The sequence below is a fragment of the Lactuca serriola genome, chromosome 3 (genome assembly GCF_051521515.1).
Source record: "Lactuca serriola cultivar US96UC23 chromosome 3, Lser_US96UC23_V15, whole genome shotgun sequence".
In the NCBI taxonomy this organism is placed as follows: domain Eukaryota; kingdom Viridiplantae; phylum Streptophyta; class Magnoliopsida; order Asterales; family Asteraceae; genus Lactuca; species Lactuca serriola.
Window position 1 is genome coordinate 82,108,210 of NC_136410.1, and position 16,038 is coordinate 82,124,247.

General features: G+C 37.7%; 2 protein-coding genes across 2 annotated transcripts; one reads left to right on the top strand and one right to left on the bottom strand.

The window, feature by feature from the left end:
- Positions 1–419: 419 nt before the first annotated feature.
- LOC145092757 (coiled-coil protein (DUF572)) lies at positions 420–2,691 on the bottom strand. The gene is made up of 6 exons (XM_079030739.1): positions 2,552–2,691; positions 1,888–1,950; positions 1,537–1,725; positions 1,280–1,439; positions 1,017–1,180; positions 420–927 (listed from the first exon to the last, which is right to left on the bottom strand). Exons 1-6 carry the CDS (start codon positions 2,552–2,554, stop codon positions 589–591), a joined length of 918 nt encoding a protein of 305 aa, XP_078886865.1. The 5' UTR covers positions 2,555–2,691; the 3' UTR covers positions 420–588.
- Positions 2,692–11,127: 8,436 nt separating this feature from the next.
- Positions 11,128–12,402, top strand: LOC145095446 (peroxiredoxin Q, chloroplastic-like). Its single transcript, XM_079033325.1, has 5 exons — positions 11,128–11,252; positions 11,531–11,636; positions 11,686–11,823; positions 11,986–12,075; positions 12,229–12,402. Exons 1-5 carry the CDS (start codon positions 11,128–11,130, stop codon positions 12,400–12,402), a joined length of 633 nt encoding a protein of 210 aa, XP_078889451.1.
- The last annotated feature ends 3,636 nt before the right edge of the window (positions 12,403–16,038 follow it).

Here is a 16,038-nt window from a genome sequence, read left to right on the forward strand (position 1 = left end):
CTAACATAAAGGACCATATCGGTAGTTTACTCTTTATGTTGTGTAATTTATAAATGGATAAAATGGTGAATCACCATTGACTATGTGTCTTAGCGTTACTAACAAATCAAATGATCCAAAATAATATAGATCAAAATAATATGAACAAATAACCTTTATATGATTCATACAAGTAACCTTTTACAATAGGGGACAAAAAGAGTAAACATGAGGGGAAAGACTCATTGTCATGAAATCATGTTTTTTAGGCATATGGTACTTTAGTTGGACATTTGTCTCATAGTGATCTTCGAGAATTCCAAGTGTGACACTTATGTCATTCCTAAATAGTCAAAGTAGTCAATTCTTAATCATGTTACCCTAAGTTGTAGCATTTAAATTTTTAAACAAAAAATGTTTATGGCATCAAAAAACCTATCTAACTCTACAAAGAATAAAAGATCGACATACATTCCAATTTACATACAACTTTGTTATTTCATGAACACAATCCATTTTACTCTTTCAAGATTTACACAAAAGAACATCATTATCATGAAAAAATATAGTAAATCACACACATATCAAATTCAAATCTAACAACAAATTTTAAGCCCTGTTCTTAAAAACCGAAGAAGAAGATCCAACACCCCGTGTCAATGACGATGACTTAAACCCTCCAGACAACAACTCAGACGCTTTTGGTGCATTTATCCTTCTTCTTTTCATCTCAAGCTCTGATCTTTTTGAATTGGACGAATATACCCCTGAAAAGATGGAACTTGACTTGATCAATGCGCGTTTTTCATCCCTATTCTTGTTGAAATTTGAAGAAAACTTGACACGTTTAGCAGCAACAATGTCTTGTTCAGATGGTGGAAGTAGTCTTATCCCAAGTCCCATTTTTCTTGCAGATGTTTCTTCTTCTGCTACTCTTTTCTTTTGACTCTGTTTTTTAAAAGAAATCATTATAAGTTTTACAAGAATTAAAAACCAAATAAAGTAATAAAATGATAAAGGTTATTAAATTTACATACCCTAAGTTTGGCACGTAAAGATTTGTTTAATGAATAATCATCCAAATGTCTGGAATCAGACACTTTTTGAAGTCTCACAAGCAAAGGTTCAGCTTCTTTTTTCTTCTTTAAATCCTCCTCTTGGTGTTCAAGGCGATAAAAAGGATCAACTAGCTTGTTTTTCTCTAAACAAATATAAACATTTTGATGGTCAACTCTTGGTCAAACATGTTACATAACAAATCTTGAATGATAATATTGAATTATTGATACTAATTACTAACCTTCCTCAACTTGAAGTACCATAGTTTCTGCATCTTCAGGTTCAAACTCTTCAACCTTCTTTTGGGCCCCACTGATAACCAAATACTCACAATTCTTTGGATCTGTTTGAATCACAATTACATGTTTGCAGCATGGAGCTTTCATGGTGAAGCTCCATATCTGAAATAAATTCAAGAATCATAATGATTAAGATTCCTTGGTGTAAAGGGTGAATTTGGTGATATTAATTGTAAAGTTTTGGAAATTTATAGCTTACCTTTGTAGAGTAATAATTTCCCACTTGTTTTTTTTCTGCATTGAATCTTACACCCTTTGCAATCATGGAATTGCAACCACCACACCAGATATGGTAAGGCATTTCAAATCTTATGATTAAGATTCCTTGGTCTAATTTTCTTGCTCTTTCTCTCAAGGCATGTTGTCCATTGAACTTGTTCAATCCACCCTGAAAAAGAAGATAGATGATTATTGTTATACATCATAATCGTTGATTAATAACTTTAATGTTTAATAGACATATATATATATATATATATATATATATATATATATATATATATATATATATATATATATATATATATATATATATATTCAAACAGCATACCTTCTTTGGTTCCCATTCTGGAGGGTAGTAGAAGTTGTCTGCCCTAGCCGCTGCAAGTGTCGACTGCAAAACATATAAATGGTGTCATTAATCAAAAATTGTATGAATTATCTAGTCTTTTATGATGATAAAGTGAATCTACATTTGGATTTGAAAGAACTTATTATTTATGATTCATGAATGTAGGCTGTTGCATGACCTAGAAAACCTAATCAGTTAGAAATAGAAAATAAGAGAAGAACTACATTAAAATCTGGATTATGGAGTTCCGAATCCTAAACGCATCTTCTTTTGTGCAATTGGCATAGGGTATGAATCAAATTACATAATCTTAATGCTTCTATAGATTGTGGGTTGCGTCTTACACTCCTAGATTTAGGCCACCGCAGCTTTCTTTTAGGTTAACTATGTTAATACCAACATCAAGATCTTCTCGTAAGCATGGAAATTAGCCAAAATTACCCTAAAGTTTCCCAATCCTCTTTGTCTTTCTCTAATTACACTAAAAAGAATCCCTAGCCCTCATTCACGAATCAGACACATGATGCTAATTGCAAAACCCTAATTGACTCAAAAGGGCGATCTACAGGTGAACAAGATCCCAATACTTAAAAAAACATATATGAAATAACAAGATCTTTCTATAACAACATGATTTATGTACCATTGTCCGGTTTTAATTATTGTTCTCTGATCGGTGGATCACGATGAGCTCCCAAACTTCGGTTCTGTAGATTGTGCGGAAATAGCCTCGCGCTGGTTTCTATCGAGAACAAAAGGTTGAGATGCTTTTTTTTATAGGATGAAAGTGACGACGTCGTTTGTGGTTCCGATTTTAAGGCTTAAAGCGGTGAAAGAAACTAAGAATTAAGAAATAGTTCTAAAGGCCCAATTAATCGTTGGCCCATTTGTATGTTTTATTTGTCACCCTAAAATCCAAAACGTTATTTTACAATATTTTTCAAAAGATATTTCAAAAATGCCATTAGTAAGATAAATTTTATCACAGTTTTATTCTTAAAGTTTAAATAATTTGTTTAATATTCATCTTATTTATAATATAACAATAAGAATAACAACCATACCTCATTCTCATACGCATGGGATAAGAGGAGGTAGGAAGGTCGACAATCTACACCGTAAGGATGAAAGATTGTTTCTATATGAAACATTCGGTAAAAAAAAAATGCAAATACAAGTAACTAAATGAAAGTAAAGCTTTTTGAAATCACGCTTACATTGAAATTATCCCTACATAGAAAACGTATGATCATAATAATTATAAAGTGGTATATGTCTTAAAGAAGAAACCAACAAAGAGAAAAAAGAAGATCTGCAGATGAAAAAGGGTAAGGGTGACGAAGTAAAACATGAATAAAATACGCTAGTAGTATAAGCAGATATATGAAGTAAGTTGAAAATAGGTATTAATTGCACATGATGTAAGTAAAATAGACAAGAAGAATGAGAAGGGAAAAATTGACTGGTAAGCACAAACAATGTAAATGAAGCTAGGCACTAGACTACACTAATGATACTACTCATATACCATGATTCTAAACCTCCAAAGTTTCCTATCATAGGTCATGTTATCGGGAAGGATTAACTCTTTCAAATCTAATCGCACACTATTTTTCCACTTTCTTCTTGGCCGACCTCTCCTCCTCACACCATCAACTGTAATAGTCTTTATTATATGTTTTTTTTTCTAACTACATTGTTCTAGTGGTTGATTCTAAAAAAGTAGAGATCAGCCAAGAACCTCGTTTATATGCTTTTTACAAACAACTTTCTTCTTGGTCGACCTCTCCTCCTCACACACAATTTCTTCTTGAAAGAGTTAGCCCTTACCGATGATATAACCTGGAACCCATTTATTTGAGAATGTATATTGTAATACTTTACAAATCGATATATGAAATTTATGCAAAAATTATCTATATCAATATTTATATAAATGGGTTTTCGTTCGCCCATTGTAGGTCAAGTCACGGATCTAGGAATTTCTCATGTTGGGGGCACTGGATCAAACTATATACCTTTGACTTAAAACACCTTGAACTAAAATCCTTAATTCATGAAAGGCCCTAACCATCACTTTTACCATTATACCCTTAGGCTCCAAAGCACAAACTGAACTCTTGGATCATATAATCTACATTACCCTCATGTAAATGGATCTAAACCTCTCTTTCCCCAAAGTCTGAAGCCTTATGATAATTGATCTTTGGGTCATGGCCCCGAATTATGAAACGACTCAAAATAGGGTGTTACACTACTATCATCTCTCAAACCTATGCTCCTAGCATGTTGGTAATGCTTAACGCTACTCAGAGCCTTTAGGAAAGGATATGCAGGATTGTCTTCTGAATATACTCTCTTCACCAGGAGATGACGTTCTTCAACCCTATGTCTGATGTAATGGTACTTTTCTGTCGATATGCTTAGATCTACCATGTTCCTAGGGTTCTTTGGTCAAAGCAACCGCGCCCTCATTATCATAGAAAAGTTCCACTGGCTCTTGAATGGCCGGGACTTCTCCCATATCACCGATAAAGTTCTTCAACCGAGCCGCTTCCTTTAATTCCTCACTCGCTACGATGTACTCTGAATCACAAGTAGAATTAGCCATCATTTCTTGTTTGGAAGTCTTTCAAGTAACAGCTCCACTATTTAACAAAAACACCCAGCCCGACAAGAGAACAGAAGTTGTCCTGATCTATCTGAAAGTTGGCGTAACTATATCCACTCACTCTCAACGTATCACTACCACCATGGAATAGAAACATTTCCTTTGTCCTTCATAAATACTTAAGAATGTTCTTCACTACAATCCAATGAGCTCTGCCAGGATTTCCTTGAAAGCGATTGACCATGCTCAAAGCATAAGGCACATCATGGCAAGTACAAATCATAGCATACATGATCGAATCTATAGCCGAAGCGTGTGGGACTCGACTCATGTCAGCTATCCCTTCATCTGTACTAGGGCTTTGAGTCTTACTTAACTTAATAATACTATGAATGGTAGTTCCCTTTCTTGGAATTTTCCATACTAAACCATTTTAGTACTTTATCACATTATGTACTTTGAGTAAGACCAATAAGTGTTTTCTTTATATCCCCCAGAATCCTTATCCGAAGAATATAGGCCGCTTCCCCTAGATCCTTCATTGCAAAACATTTTCCAAGCCAAGATTTTACTTCTTGCAAGGTCGGAATGTCATTTCACATAAGGATTATGTCATCAACATACAGTACTAGGAAAGTCACTATACTCCCACTAGCCTTGACGTACACACATCACTCATCATTACTCGTAGAGAAACCAAATTCTTTGCCTTTCTCATGGAAGAAAAGATTCCAACTATGAGATGTTTGTGTTTAATCGATAAATAGATTTCTTAATCTTACACACTCTATTAGAAAACTTTACATGTACAAAACACTCTCGCTGACTCATGTAAAAATCCTCAGCCAACTTCCCATTTAGGAAAGCAGTTTTGACATATATCTTCTATATTTCATAATCGTGAAAAGCAGCTATGGCAAACATTATCATGATAGAATTTATCTTGGCCACTGGTGAGAATGTCTCGTCATAGTTAATCCATTGGGTTTGAGTAATGCCCTTCACGACCAGTCGTGTCTTGAAAGTGTGTACCTTTCCATCCATGTCGATCTTCTTCTTGAAGACCCAATTGCACCCAACTGTCTTTCAACCTGGTACATTATCAAACAAATTCTGACTTGGTTATCATACATGGACTTGATCTCAATATCCATTGCTTCTTTCCATTTGGCAGCCTCATGGCTCACCATCGCTTCCTTATAGTTAGTTGGCTCATCCAAATTTACCAGTCTACTATCACTAATAAACGTATCACCATCTAATGTTATATGGAAATAATAGAACTCAGGTGGCATGCTAACTCTACTGGATCGACGAAGAGGTAATGAATTATCAATGGGATCAACAGGAACTTCATCCTCTGGTTGATGGCTAGTGTCTTCTAAGGTTCCTTCATTGGTTGACTCCTGAATTTCTTCAAGTTCAATTTCACTCCCACTATCATCTTTGAATATGAGTTCTTTCTCGTGAAAGACTCCCCTTCGAGCTACAAAGACTACGTTTTCACCAGGTCTGTAGAACAAGTATCCAAAAGACTTTTGTGGGTAACCAATGAAAATACACCTATCACTTCTTGGTTCTAGCTTGTCATGAGTCTATCGTCCAACGAAAGCTTCACAACCCCAAACCTTGATGTGGGCTAGTGAGGGAACTTTCATTGTCCATATCTCGTGAGGTGTTTTGGCAACCTTCTTGGTAGGGTTGTTTCTAAGTCATACCCATAAAAAGAAATAAGAAGAGAAAATCGACTCATCATGGAATGCACCATGTCTAACAAGGTCCGATTACGCCTTTCATCTACACTATTAAGTTATGGTGTCTTAAGAGGAGTCAAATGTGAAACTATTCCACATTGCTTGAGATAGTCATGGAACTCGATACTAAGATACTCTCCACATCTGTCAGATTAGAGCATATTTATCTTCCTGCCCAATTGATTCTTGACCTCGTGTTTAAAATCTTTGAACTTTTCAAAGGTTTATGAATTATATTTGATAAAGTAGATATACCCATATCTGATATAATCATCCATAAATGTCACATATAATCGATTAGCATCACTTACGATAGATCTGAAGGGTCAACACACATCAGCTATAATCATCCATAAATGTCACATATAATTGATTAGCATCCCTTATAGTCGTTAGTCGAGGCGGAGTCGGGCTTATGTAGATTTAGATGGGTGGGACCCGTGGGCAAGGCTACCCTGTGGTGTGGTTGGGTGGGACCCATGGGTGAGGCCCGTGTAGTGATGGCAATATAGGTAGGACCTGGTAGAGACCGTTGGGTCAAGGATTTGGATCTTGAGTTGCAGGATCGAGTGGGTGGTCAGTGTGTGACGCAGAAAGATTTATGGGCTGGGTATCCTTGTTATTTGGACTCTTAGGAACCTGCTGGTTGGACCAGGTGCGAGGCTGGTAATCTCAATGATGGTTTAGGAACCTTTATATCTCGGTCTAGTGATGGGTTGTCCTGAATTAGAAGGTTTTGGGTGAAGTGCAAGTGCAGATTTGTGGATCTCGGGTTATAAATTAAGTATCAGGTTGGTTTTGGTTGAGATCTCGAGTTGGGAATCGCGAGTGTTTTATGCAAGATTTCCATTTCAGTGGGATAAGAAGTGGGGTATCTATATGTCGAGGGCATCAATCAAAGGGTTCAAGGATAATGAATGGATTCAGTTTTGATGATAGATCAAGACCTTGTGATTGTGACTTGGATTGGTTCTATTGGTGAAGGGCATCCAGATAAGTCAAGGCAGTATTATTGATTTGGAACCCATATGGGGAGTCACTCATTTGGAGAATATGTTAGGTTACTCGTAGTTTGGGTTAAATAATCTCAGAGGAAAAGATTTGACCCTGTTGTGCAACTCTCGTCTGAGTCTAACCGTTGCAGGGATGAGTTTTCTACTCGAAGGATTATCTGACCCTTCTGTCAAGTATGAGTGTTCTGCAACAATATTTGGTCTGTGATTCTGTTTTCTAGTGGGAACCTTAAGCATCATAAATTGAGTAGTCAACTGGGAGTTAAGTGGGATGGATTCGGCAATTGATTAGTATGGGCGGTCTGTCGGGGAGTCAGACCACCTTGAGACTTCAAATTTCAGATTGAGTGGATGTGGTTATTTTGCAAGGATTTTTTTTTGGATGGAGAAAAGATTCGTTCATCTTCGGGTTGGAGAGCCCTACGAGGGTTGGTTTCAGTTGCCTTGGGAAGGCTGTGGTATGCTCGTGGTTGTGGCCATATTGCTTAGGTTGTTTGGCGTGTCAAGGATTGAAAGAAATGATTTCGAGGACGAAATATAATTTAAGTAGGGGAGAGTTGTAACGCCTTGTTTCGAAACGTTTCCCATTTCGAGTTGGTGATAAGGGATTGGGTATTAGCAGGATTAGGACCTTTGAAGAATTGAGATTTGGCTCATTTGGAGGTGGATGAAGTAATTTGGAAGATCCAAGTATTCGGTTTTTGTTTTGGAGTCAAATGGTATTTTGGCAATTTTTCAGCTTATGTTTTTTATGGAAATCAGATGTTCGTTCATAATATTGTAAGGTGGGTATGGGTTGATTAAAGTGTAGAGTTTCTCATTACCTTTTCAAGGATATATGGATCATCATAATCGGATTTATAACGAAGAAGTTATGGCATTCGGAATATGTTAGGGTTGAGAGGAAACCCTGGTACGCGGGGCATACTTAGGGTGTACGTGGGGGGTACTGAAACGAAGGGTATTACGTTAGGCGTAATGTTGTGTACGCTTAGCGTACTGCGAGGGTTAGATCGGGGTTGCGAGACCTTGTACGTTGGGCATACAAGGAGTACGCAGGGCATACGAGGGGAAAGGAAAAACCCTAATTTTTGGATGTGTACCCTATATAAACTCATTAAGTCTTTAAGGATGGCATCTTTTCCAGCCTCCAAGTCCCCCAAACCCTAGAAATTGTCCCTTAGCTTCCATGGTTGTGTTTATGAGCTCATGGTGTGCATCTTGGTGTGTTTTGTCTCACATTCAAGAAAATGGAGTTTGGTGCAAGGTTGTGGATCAAGGAAGAGTTTGTGGATCTTGATTATGTGATTCATTTCCAGCTTGTTTGAGGTAAAAAGCTTTGATCTTGTTCATTTTTGGCTTAGATCTATTTTGTATGAGTTTTTGTCCCTTTTTGGCCCCTAAAACGAGATCTAGTGGCTTGGTACCACTCTGGGAGCTATGAGTTGCCACTTTTGGTGTTTCTAAGGTTCTTGATTCATAAAGTTGTCTCCTTTAGGGTTTGGAATCCCCATGCATGAGATGATGTCCATTTGGTGAAACTATAATGCTTTATTTTTAATTTGGGTTCTTTTGGGGCATGCAAAGTCACCAAGTCAGTGACTTTATGGTTCTAGACACTTGTGTGGACTCAAACCTGTGGGTCGGACTTCTGGACTTAAGCATTAAAAGCTTAATGTCTATTTTGGCTTAATGGAAGATTACGCTGGACGTACAAGCAGCATACAAGCCAAATAGAAAGCACACTTAGCGTACAACTGAGTACGCCCCATGTACTCAGTCAGGTGGATTTTTGCTTTTAGGCTTCGTAGTTGGGCTTCTTTTTAGGCTTGGGTGTTTGAGTTCTTAATGGGCTATCTGAGTACAAGTATTATGGACTAGGAAATTGGTTAGGGTTTAAGGTAAGGCCCATGTAAGGGGTTTGGGCCCAATTTGTAAAATTGGGCCATATTTAGGCCTTGGTTGATTATTTGTCTTCTGGGTCTTTTCAGGTTATGAGTTTGGGCCTTAGCCTTGGACCAAGCTAAGTTAGGGGTAAAATGGTCTTTTTACCCCGAGTATGGATCTATGGTTATGGATTAGAACTCGATTATTAATTGGGTGTTGTTTTGATATTGACAGTTAGTGGAATCTGTCAGCCAGCAGCCAGGGATCGTTTGTATGATTTTGTAGTGCGAGGTGAGTCTCCTCAATAGGTTTAGCAGGTCGAAGGCACCAATGCCAACCCATGGTTTATATGTTAGGATGCTAGATGTTTGTTCCACTCTTTAACTTGTTATATGATGGTATACTTATCGGGCAAGTCCCGATGCCAGGCGGGGCTTGATGAGGAAATCGTATGCTAGTTATCAGTATGTGTTTTTATGCTTACCGGGCGAGGCTCGATGACTGTATGGGATGCTATAGTCTTTGTGATTATTGCATGTTATATTAAGGTTATATGTTCATATGATTATGTGTGTATTGGGCGGGGACTGGTGATTGACAGATCTGTAATCGGAGCGGGGCTCGATGTCGGGCGGGGCCCAAGATCGAGTGAGACTCGAGACTGGGCGGGGGCCCAGTATTTGATTTATGTATGTGTGGTATGTGGTACCTTAGGGAACTCACTAAGCTTTTTGCTTACAGTTTTCAGTTTATGTTTCAAGTGCTTCAGATTTTAAATGGAAGAGCTCGGGATGATTGTAGAGCACACACCACATGTTTCCGCATTTTGTGATTTACTCTGATTTAATGATGTTTTGATAAATCTTGATTACCTTGGTTTTATAGAAATGTTATGTATTAATGATTTACTAATCTAAAAACGAAAATTTTATGTCATTACTTTTGGGATGTTACACATGTCGAGTCCACTCCGTCAGCCTAACGAAACGTAAATATATATATATATATATATATATATATATATATATATATATCATGACTTTTCAATTTCTTTCTAATAATAATTATAAGTTAGTTAATAAGGTTAAATAAATATCAAACCTAAAATGTATTGTTCGATGTAAACCATTATCATTTTAAATTATTAATTTGAATATAACATTACAGTTTCAACTTAAATATAAATTTCAATATTAAATTAAATAAATTTTAATATTAAAATAATATATTTACTTCTACTTATAAAGTTATGTTTTTTTTTAACTTTTAACATATTATACTTAATTTTTTAGTTTTAATATATTGTTGGATGTAAACCATTATCATTTTAAAGATACAATTTTGGAACAATTTGTATAAAATATTGAAATTACACTACAAGAAAATAGCCCTTTAATGACGCGCAAACAATGACACTCACTGATAGATGACGCGCATTTGTAAGTGCCCTAAAAGATAATGTCAGTTTTGCAAAATTTGAAGGATAGAGGGCACGCATTTGTGCGCGCCCTAAAATTAGTGTCAGGAAAGAAAAAAAATGCGGAGGGCGCCTTTCATAAAATGTGTGTCGTGTAAATGTGTCACTTTATAATTTTTAAGTGAAACACGCGTTTTAGGCGGGAAATGAAATGGACGAAAATTACCCCCGCCTATTGAATCCCAAAAATTAATCCCCCGCCTCTTCTACTTAGCAAGAAAAAGCCCTAGGTCCCTTATCTTCATCTTCAGTATCATCAAACATCTCGTTCATCCTCTGCATTATTTCCATCGTTCTTCCCTCTCCTCACTGATCAATACCCAAAAAACCCTAATATCATAACCACTCCTATTTTCTTACACAACAAAATCCCAAAACATCACCAAATGCTAAATTCCACAAAATTGTTGTGACCATTTTAGCTAGGGCTTTTTTCAAGAACGAAAACACTCTCGCATCTCTCTTAGCTCTGAAACAATGGACGATTCACCTTGCTTCGCCTTTGGTCACTTCTCCTCCAGCAACGTCAGGCCTTCCTCGTTACAAATCGACCAACGATATCGTGGTGAAGCTTGGCTGCCAAGCTGTGACCTTACGCTGAGGTAGAAGACTTCACGGTAGGTTTTCCTCTGGCATTTCCCCCAAAGCTAATTTCCAGTCTTCCATCCCCTTTTACTCCACCGATCGTTCGATTGGCAATGATTCTTGACTCTTACGACCCTATGACCCTCTTCTTCCTCACGTCGTATTCTATCCTATCGTTCTTGCTTTTCATCTCCTTCTCACTATAAATAATTGTAGGTTCTATCTAAGAAATCAATTTTAGGGGGTATTAGGGTTGGAATTTTCTAATTTAATGGTTTGTTGTTTTCAAAATTAGGATTAATCGATGCTGGTGGTTTGGTCGCACACCTTCTACACTGTGGGATAGAGATCCTCTCCCATTGTTTCTGCTAAGGTACATTTCATTGATTTCTCGATCATATGTCTACTTCAATTTCTCACACCTCTGTGTCTCCGTGTTTGCAATTATAGGTAAACAAAGGGTCTATTCCCCCATCGTTCACACTTAAAGATCAAGATTGTAAAACTGTGAGCCTTTCAAAATTCAAAGGCAAGCCTCTTGTGGCCTATTTCTACCCTGTTGATGAAACCCCTAGTTGCACTAAACAGGTTCGAATCACATTTTCTCGTGTCTTTATCCTTAAAGAAATGATCTTTTTGAAGCTTACATCTGCTAATGTTGGATGTTTAAACATCTTTGGAAAAATTATTGTTGATTCTCGTCTAGAAAGTATATGAGTAGATAAACAAGATTTGTTATGCAATCTTTAGGCATGTGCATTCAGAGACTCTTATGAAAAATTCAAGAAAGCAGGAGCCCAGGTTATCGGGATTAGTGGTGATGATGCAGAATCACACAAGGTAATAATAATAAGAATCAATCTCTAATGTTGCAATTTTAAGCTTGGTAGATGTGTACACATATCAATTAGTACACCCATACACATGTATATCCATTGTTATTCTTGTTTTAATGTGTAATGAAGTAACATAAGTTTGTTATTATTATCGTAGGCATTTGCAAAGAAATACAGACTCCCATTTACCTTGCTGAGTGATGAGGGTAATAAAGTCAGAAAAGAATGGGGAGTCCCTTTTGATCTTTTTGGAACATTGTCTGGTAGTCAAAAAAGAATGTTGGATGTCCATGTATCAGATTCATCTGTTATACCTTTATCAGATTCATAGCTGGGTTGAAGAACATATCAGATGAAAAGGAGCTACAATTTACAACAGATATGATAAATGATAACTTCATCAATTATTCTGCTCGGCATAATCGCAGGTATGTTTGAAAAAATTGTATATGTAAGCATTTGTATACATTTAGTGCACTTACATTTTATCAAGGGACATAAATACATGATGGTGTTTTCATGCATAGGAAGTTTTGGAACAGTTACCTGTTTTGAGAATTTAGAAACAGTTCCACCTTTTGAAACATGGGATCAAATCTTTTATATAAATCGACCTGTTGAGATTAACAAAGAAGGTGTAACGCCTGTGTTTCCGGGCTTGCCATTTTTTAGTAATGTAATAGTCTAGGTTAACCTTTGTAACCCGTTTTGAAATAATAGAAGTGTATAATTTGAGTATTATGTGTTATGTGCTTAATTGTGTGTCTTAATTTAATTAAGAATAAAAAACTAAGCGTCAAAATGAAATGTTAGATAAAGCCGATATCTATGGATAATGTTGTAGTAGTTGAAGCGAGGTTTTCGTGCATATAAAGAACGCCAAAATCCGAGTTATAACGAAGAAGTTATGACCTGTCGAAGTTTCGCGACAGAACCGGCGCGACCCAGCGCGACATAAATAGTGAATTTAAGGTAGATAGATATCTATCCTTAGTGATCTAAATGAGAATTGAAGATCTCATCGATAGTAGTGCAACGACGGAAAGACGGGCGGGAACGGAGTTCAGATGAAGGAATTATGAATTTCGAACGGAGTTTTCCTGTCCCGGCCTACTAAAGATAACATATAAGTAATATACTTATAATATATTAAAAATAAAGTCAAAATTAGCCAATGGAGTCTAAACGAGAGTTGTAGAGCATAATCTCACCTTCGCGGCGATATAAAGAACGTCGAAAACGGAGTTCGTATGCGAAAGTTATGAATTTCTGAAGTTCGGAGTGCGAAACCCCAAAACTGTCAGAGACCACGACGTGGCAAATCTCCTGTCACCTCCGGAAGGCATTCTGACGACATTCTGATTTACTCGAAAAGCTAGGAGGAACATGGCAGACACTTGCGAGAAGTGTTAGAAGTTTTGAAGAAGGAGAAGCTGTATGCGAAGTTCTCCAAATGTGATTTTTGGATTCGTGAAGTCCAATTCTTGGGTCACGTGGTCAACCAAGAAGGGATAATGGTTCATCCAGCAAAGATTGAAGCTGCGATAAAGAAGCATTCGAGATGTTAAAGAAGAAGCTATGCGAGGCACCGATACTTTCTCTACCCGATGGAGTTGAAGACTTCGCTGTTTATAGCGATGCGTCTGGTGTTGGATTGGGTTGTGTTTTGACCCAAAGAGAAAAGGTGATAGCATATGCGTCTCGACAGCTGAAAGAGCATGAAAAGAATTACCCGACTCATGATTTGGAGTTGGCGGCGGTAGTTTTCGCTCTGAAAATATGGAGGCATTACCTCTATGGCACGAAGTGCAAAATTTTCACTGATCATAACAGTCTCCAATATCTCTTTAATCAGAAGGAATTGAATATGAGGCAACGACGCTGGCTAGAATTACTTAAAGACTACGACTGCGAGATACTTTACCACCCCGGTAAGGCTAATGTTGTTGCTGATGCTCTCAGTCGGAAAGTCGATCTTGGAAGGAAAAGGCCAAGAGCGTTGAGAATAGAAGTTGTCTCGACAATTGTGGAGAGTATAAAGAAAGCTCAAGAGGAAGCTTCTGAGAAAAATGACCGAAAGGAGGAACGTTTGGGTAAAACGTTGGTGTTTGGTACAAACGGTCATGGACTGAAGGTATTCCAAGATCGTATTTGGGTACCTAAGTCAGGAGGAATTAGGGATCTTCTGACGGAAGAAGCTCACAAAACCATGTACTCAATTCATCCTGGTAGCACTAAAATGTATAGGGACCTGAAACCCTACTACTGGTGGCCGACGATGAAGCTTGATGTTGCAAAGTATGTGGCTGAGTGTGTGACTTGTGCGAGAGTAAAGACACAACATCAGAAACCGTACGGGAGTTTAGAACCATTGCCCGTGCCTATGGGTAAGTGGGAAGACATTGCTATGGATTTTGTCACTAAACTGCCCAGAACAAAGAATCGTCATGACATGATTTGGGTGGTCGTTGATCGATTCACTAAGAGTGCGCGTTTCATAGCAGCCAAGGAGATATGGTCTATGGAAAAGCTTGCAAATTCTTATGTGAAGGAAATTGTGAGGCTTCACGGTGTTCCGTTAACGATTGTATCGGATCGTGATAGCCGTTTCACCTCGAGGTTTTGGAAAAGTCTACAAGAGGAAATGGGTACCAAGTTATGTTTAAGCACAGCTTACCATCCGCAGACTGATGGTCAGAGTGAAAGAACAATACAAACACTTGAAGATATGCTGAGAGCATGTACCCTGGAATTCCTAGGTAACTGGGATGAACACTTACCTTTAGTAGAATTTTCCTACAATAATAGTTTCCATTCGAGCATTAAGATGGCACCTTATCAAGCTTTGTATGGACAGAAGTGTCGTATGCCGTCTTGTTGGCTTGAGGCAGGGGAAAAGCAGTTTATGGGACCAGAGATGGTTCATCAAACTGCTGAAAAGTTGAAAATAATTAGGGAAAGAATGTTAGCGGCTCAGGATCGTCAAAAGAGCTATGCTGACAAAAAGCGAAGACCGATGACTTTTGAGGTTGGAGATTCGGTTTTGCTTAAAGTCTCGCCATGGAAGGGACTTATAAGATTTGGTAAAAGGGGAAAGTTGAGTCCAAGGTTTATTGGACCGTTTAAAGTTCTTCAGAGGATTGGGAACCAAGCTTACAAGCTCGAATTACCCGAAGAACTGAATGGAATTCACAACACTTTTCATGTGTGTTATTTGAGGAAGTTCACTGGAGAAGTTCCCGATATAATTCTAATTTCTGAATTGAGAATTGATGAGAACAAAAGGTTGATTGAAGAACCAGAGGCAATTGTTGACCGAAAGACTAAGAAGTTGCGACGCAAAATGGTTGGGTTAGTACTTGTCCGATGGAAACACACGAATGGGCCGAATCTCACCTGGGAGACGGAGAGTGACATGTTGAGTCGCTATCCGCATTTGTTTGTTGATTTGTGATTCCGGGGACGGAATCATTCTAAGGTGGAGAGAATTGTAACGCCTGTGTTTCCGGGATTGCCATTTTTTAGTAATGTAATAGTCTAGGTTAACCTTTGTAACCCGTTTTGAAATAATAGAAGTGTATAATTTGAGTATTATGTGTTATGTGCTTAATTGTGTGTCTTAATTTAATTAAGAATAAAAAACTAAGCGTCAAAATGAAATGTTAGATAAAGCCGATATCCGTGGATAATGTTGTAGTAGTTGAAGCGAGGTTTCCGTGCATATAAAGAACGCCAAAATCCAAGTTATAACGAAGAAGTTAGGACCTGTCGAAGTTTCGCGACAGAACTGGCGCGACCCAGCGCGACGTAAATAGTGAATTTAAGGTAGATAGATATCTATCCTTAGTGATCTAAATGAGAATTGAAGATCTCATCGATAGTAGTGCAACGACGGAAAGACGGGCGGAAACGGAGTTCAGATGAAGGAGTTATGAATTTCGAACGGAGTTTTCCTGTCCCGGCCTAC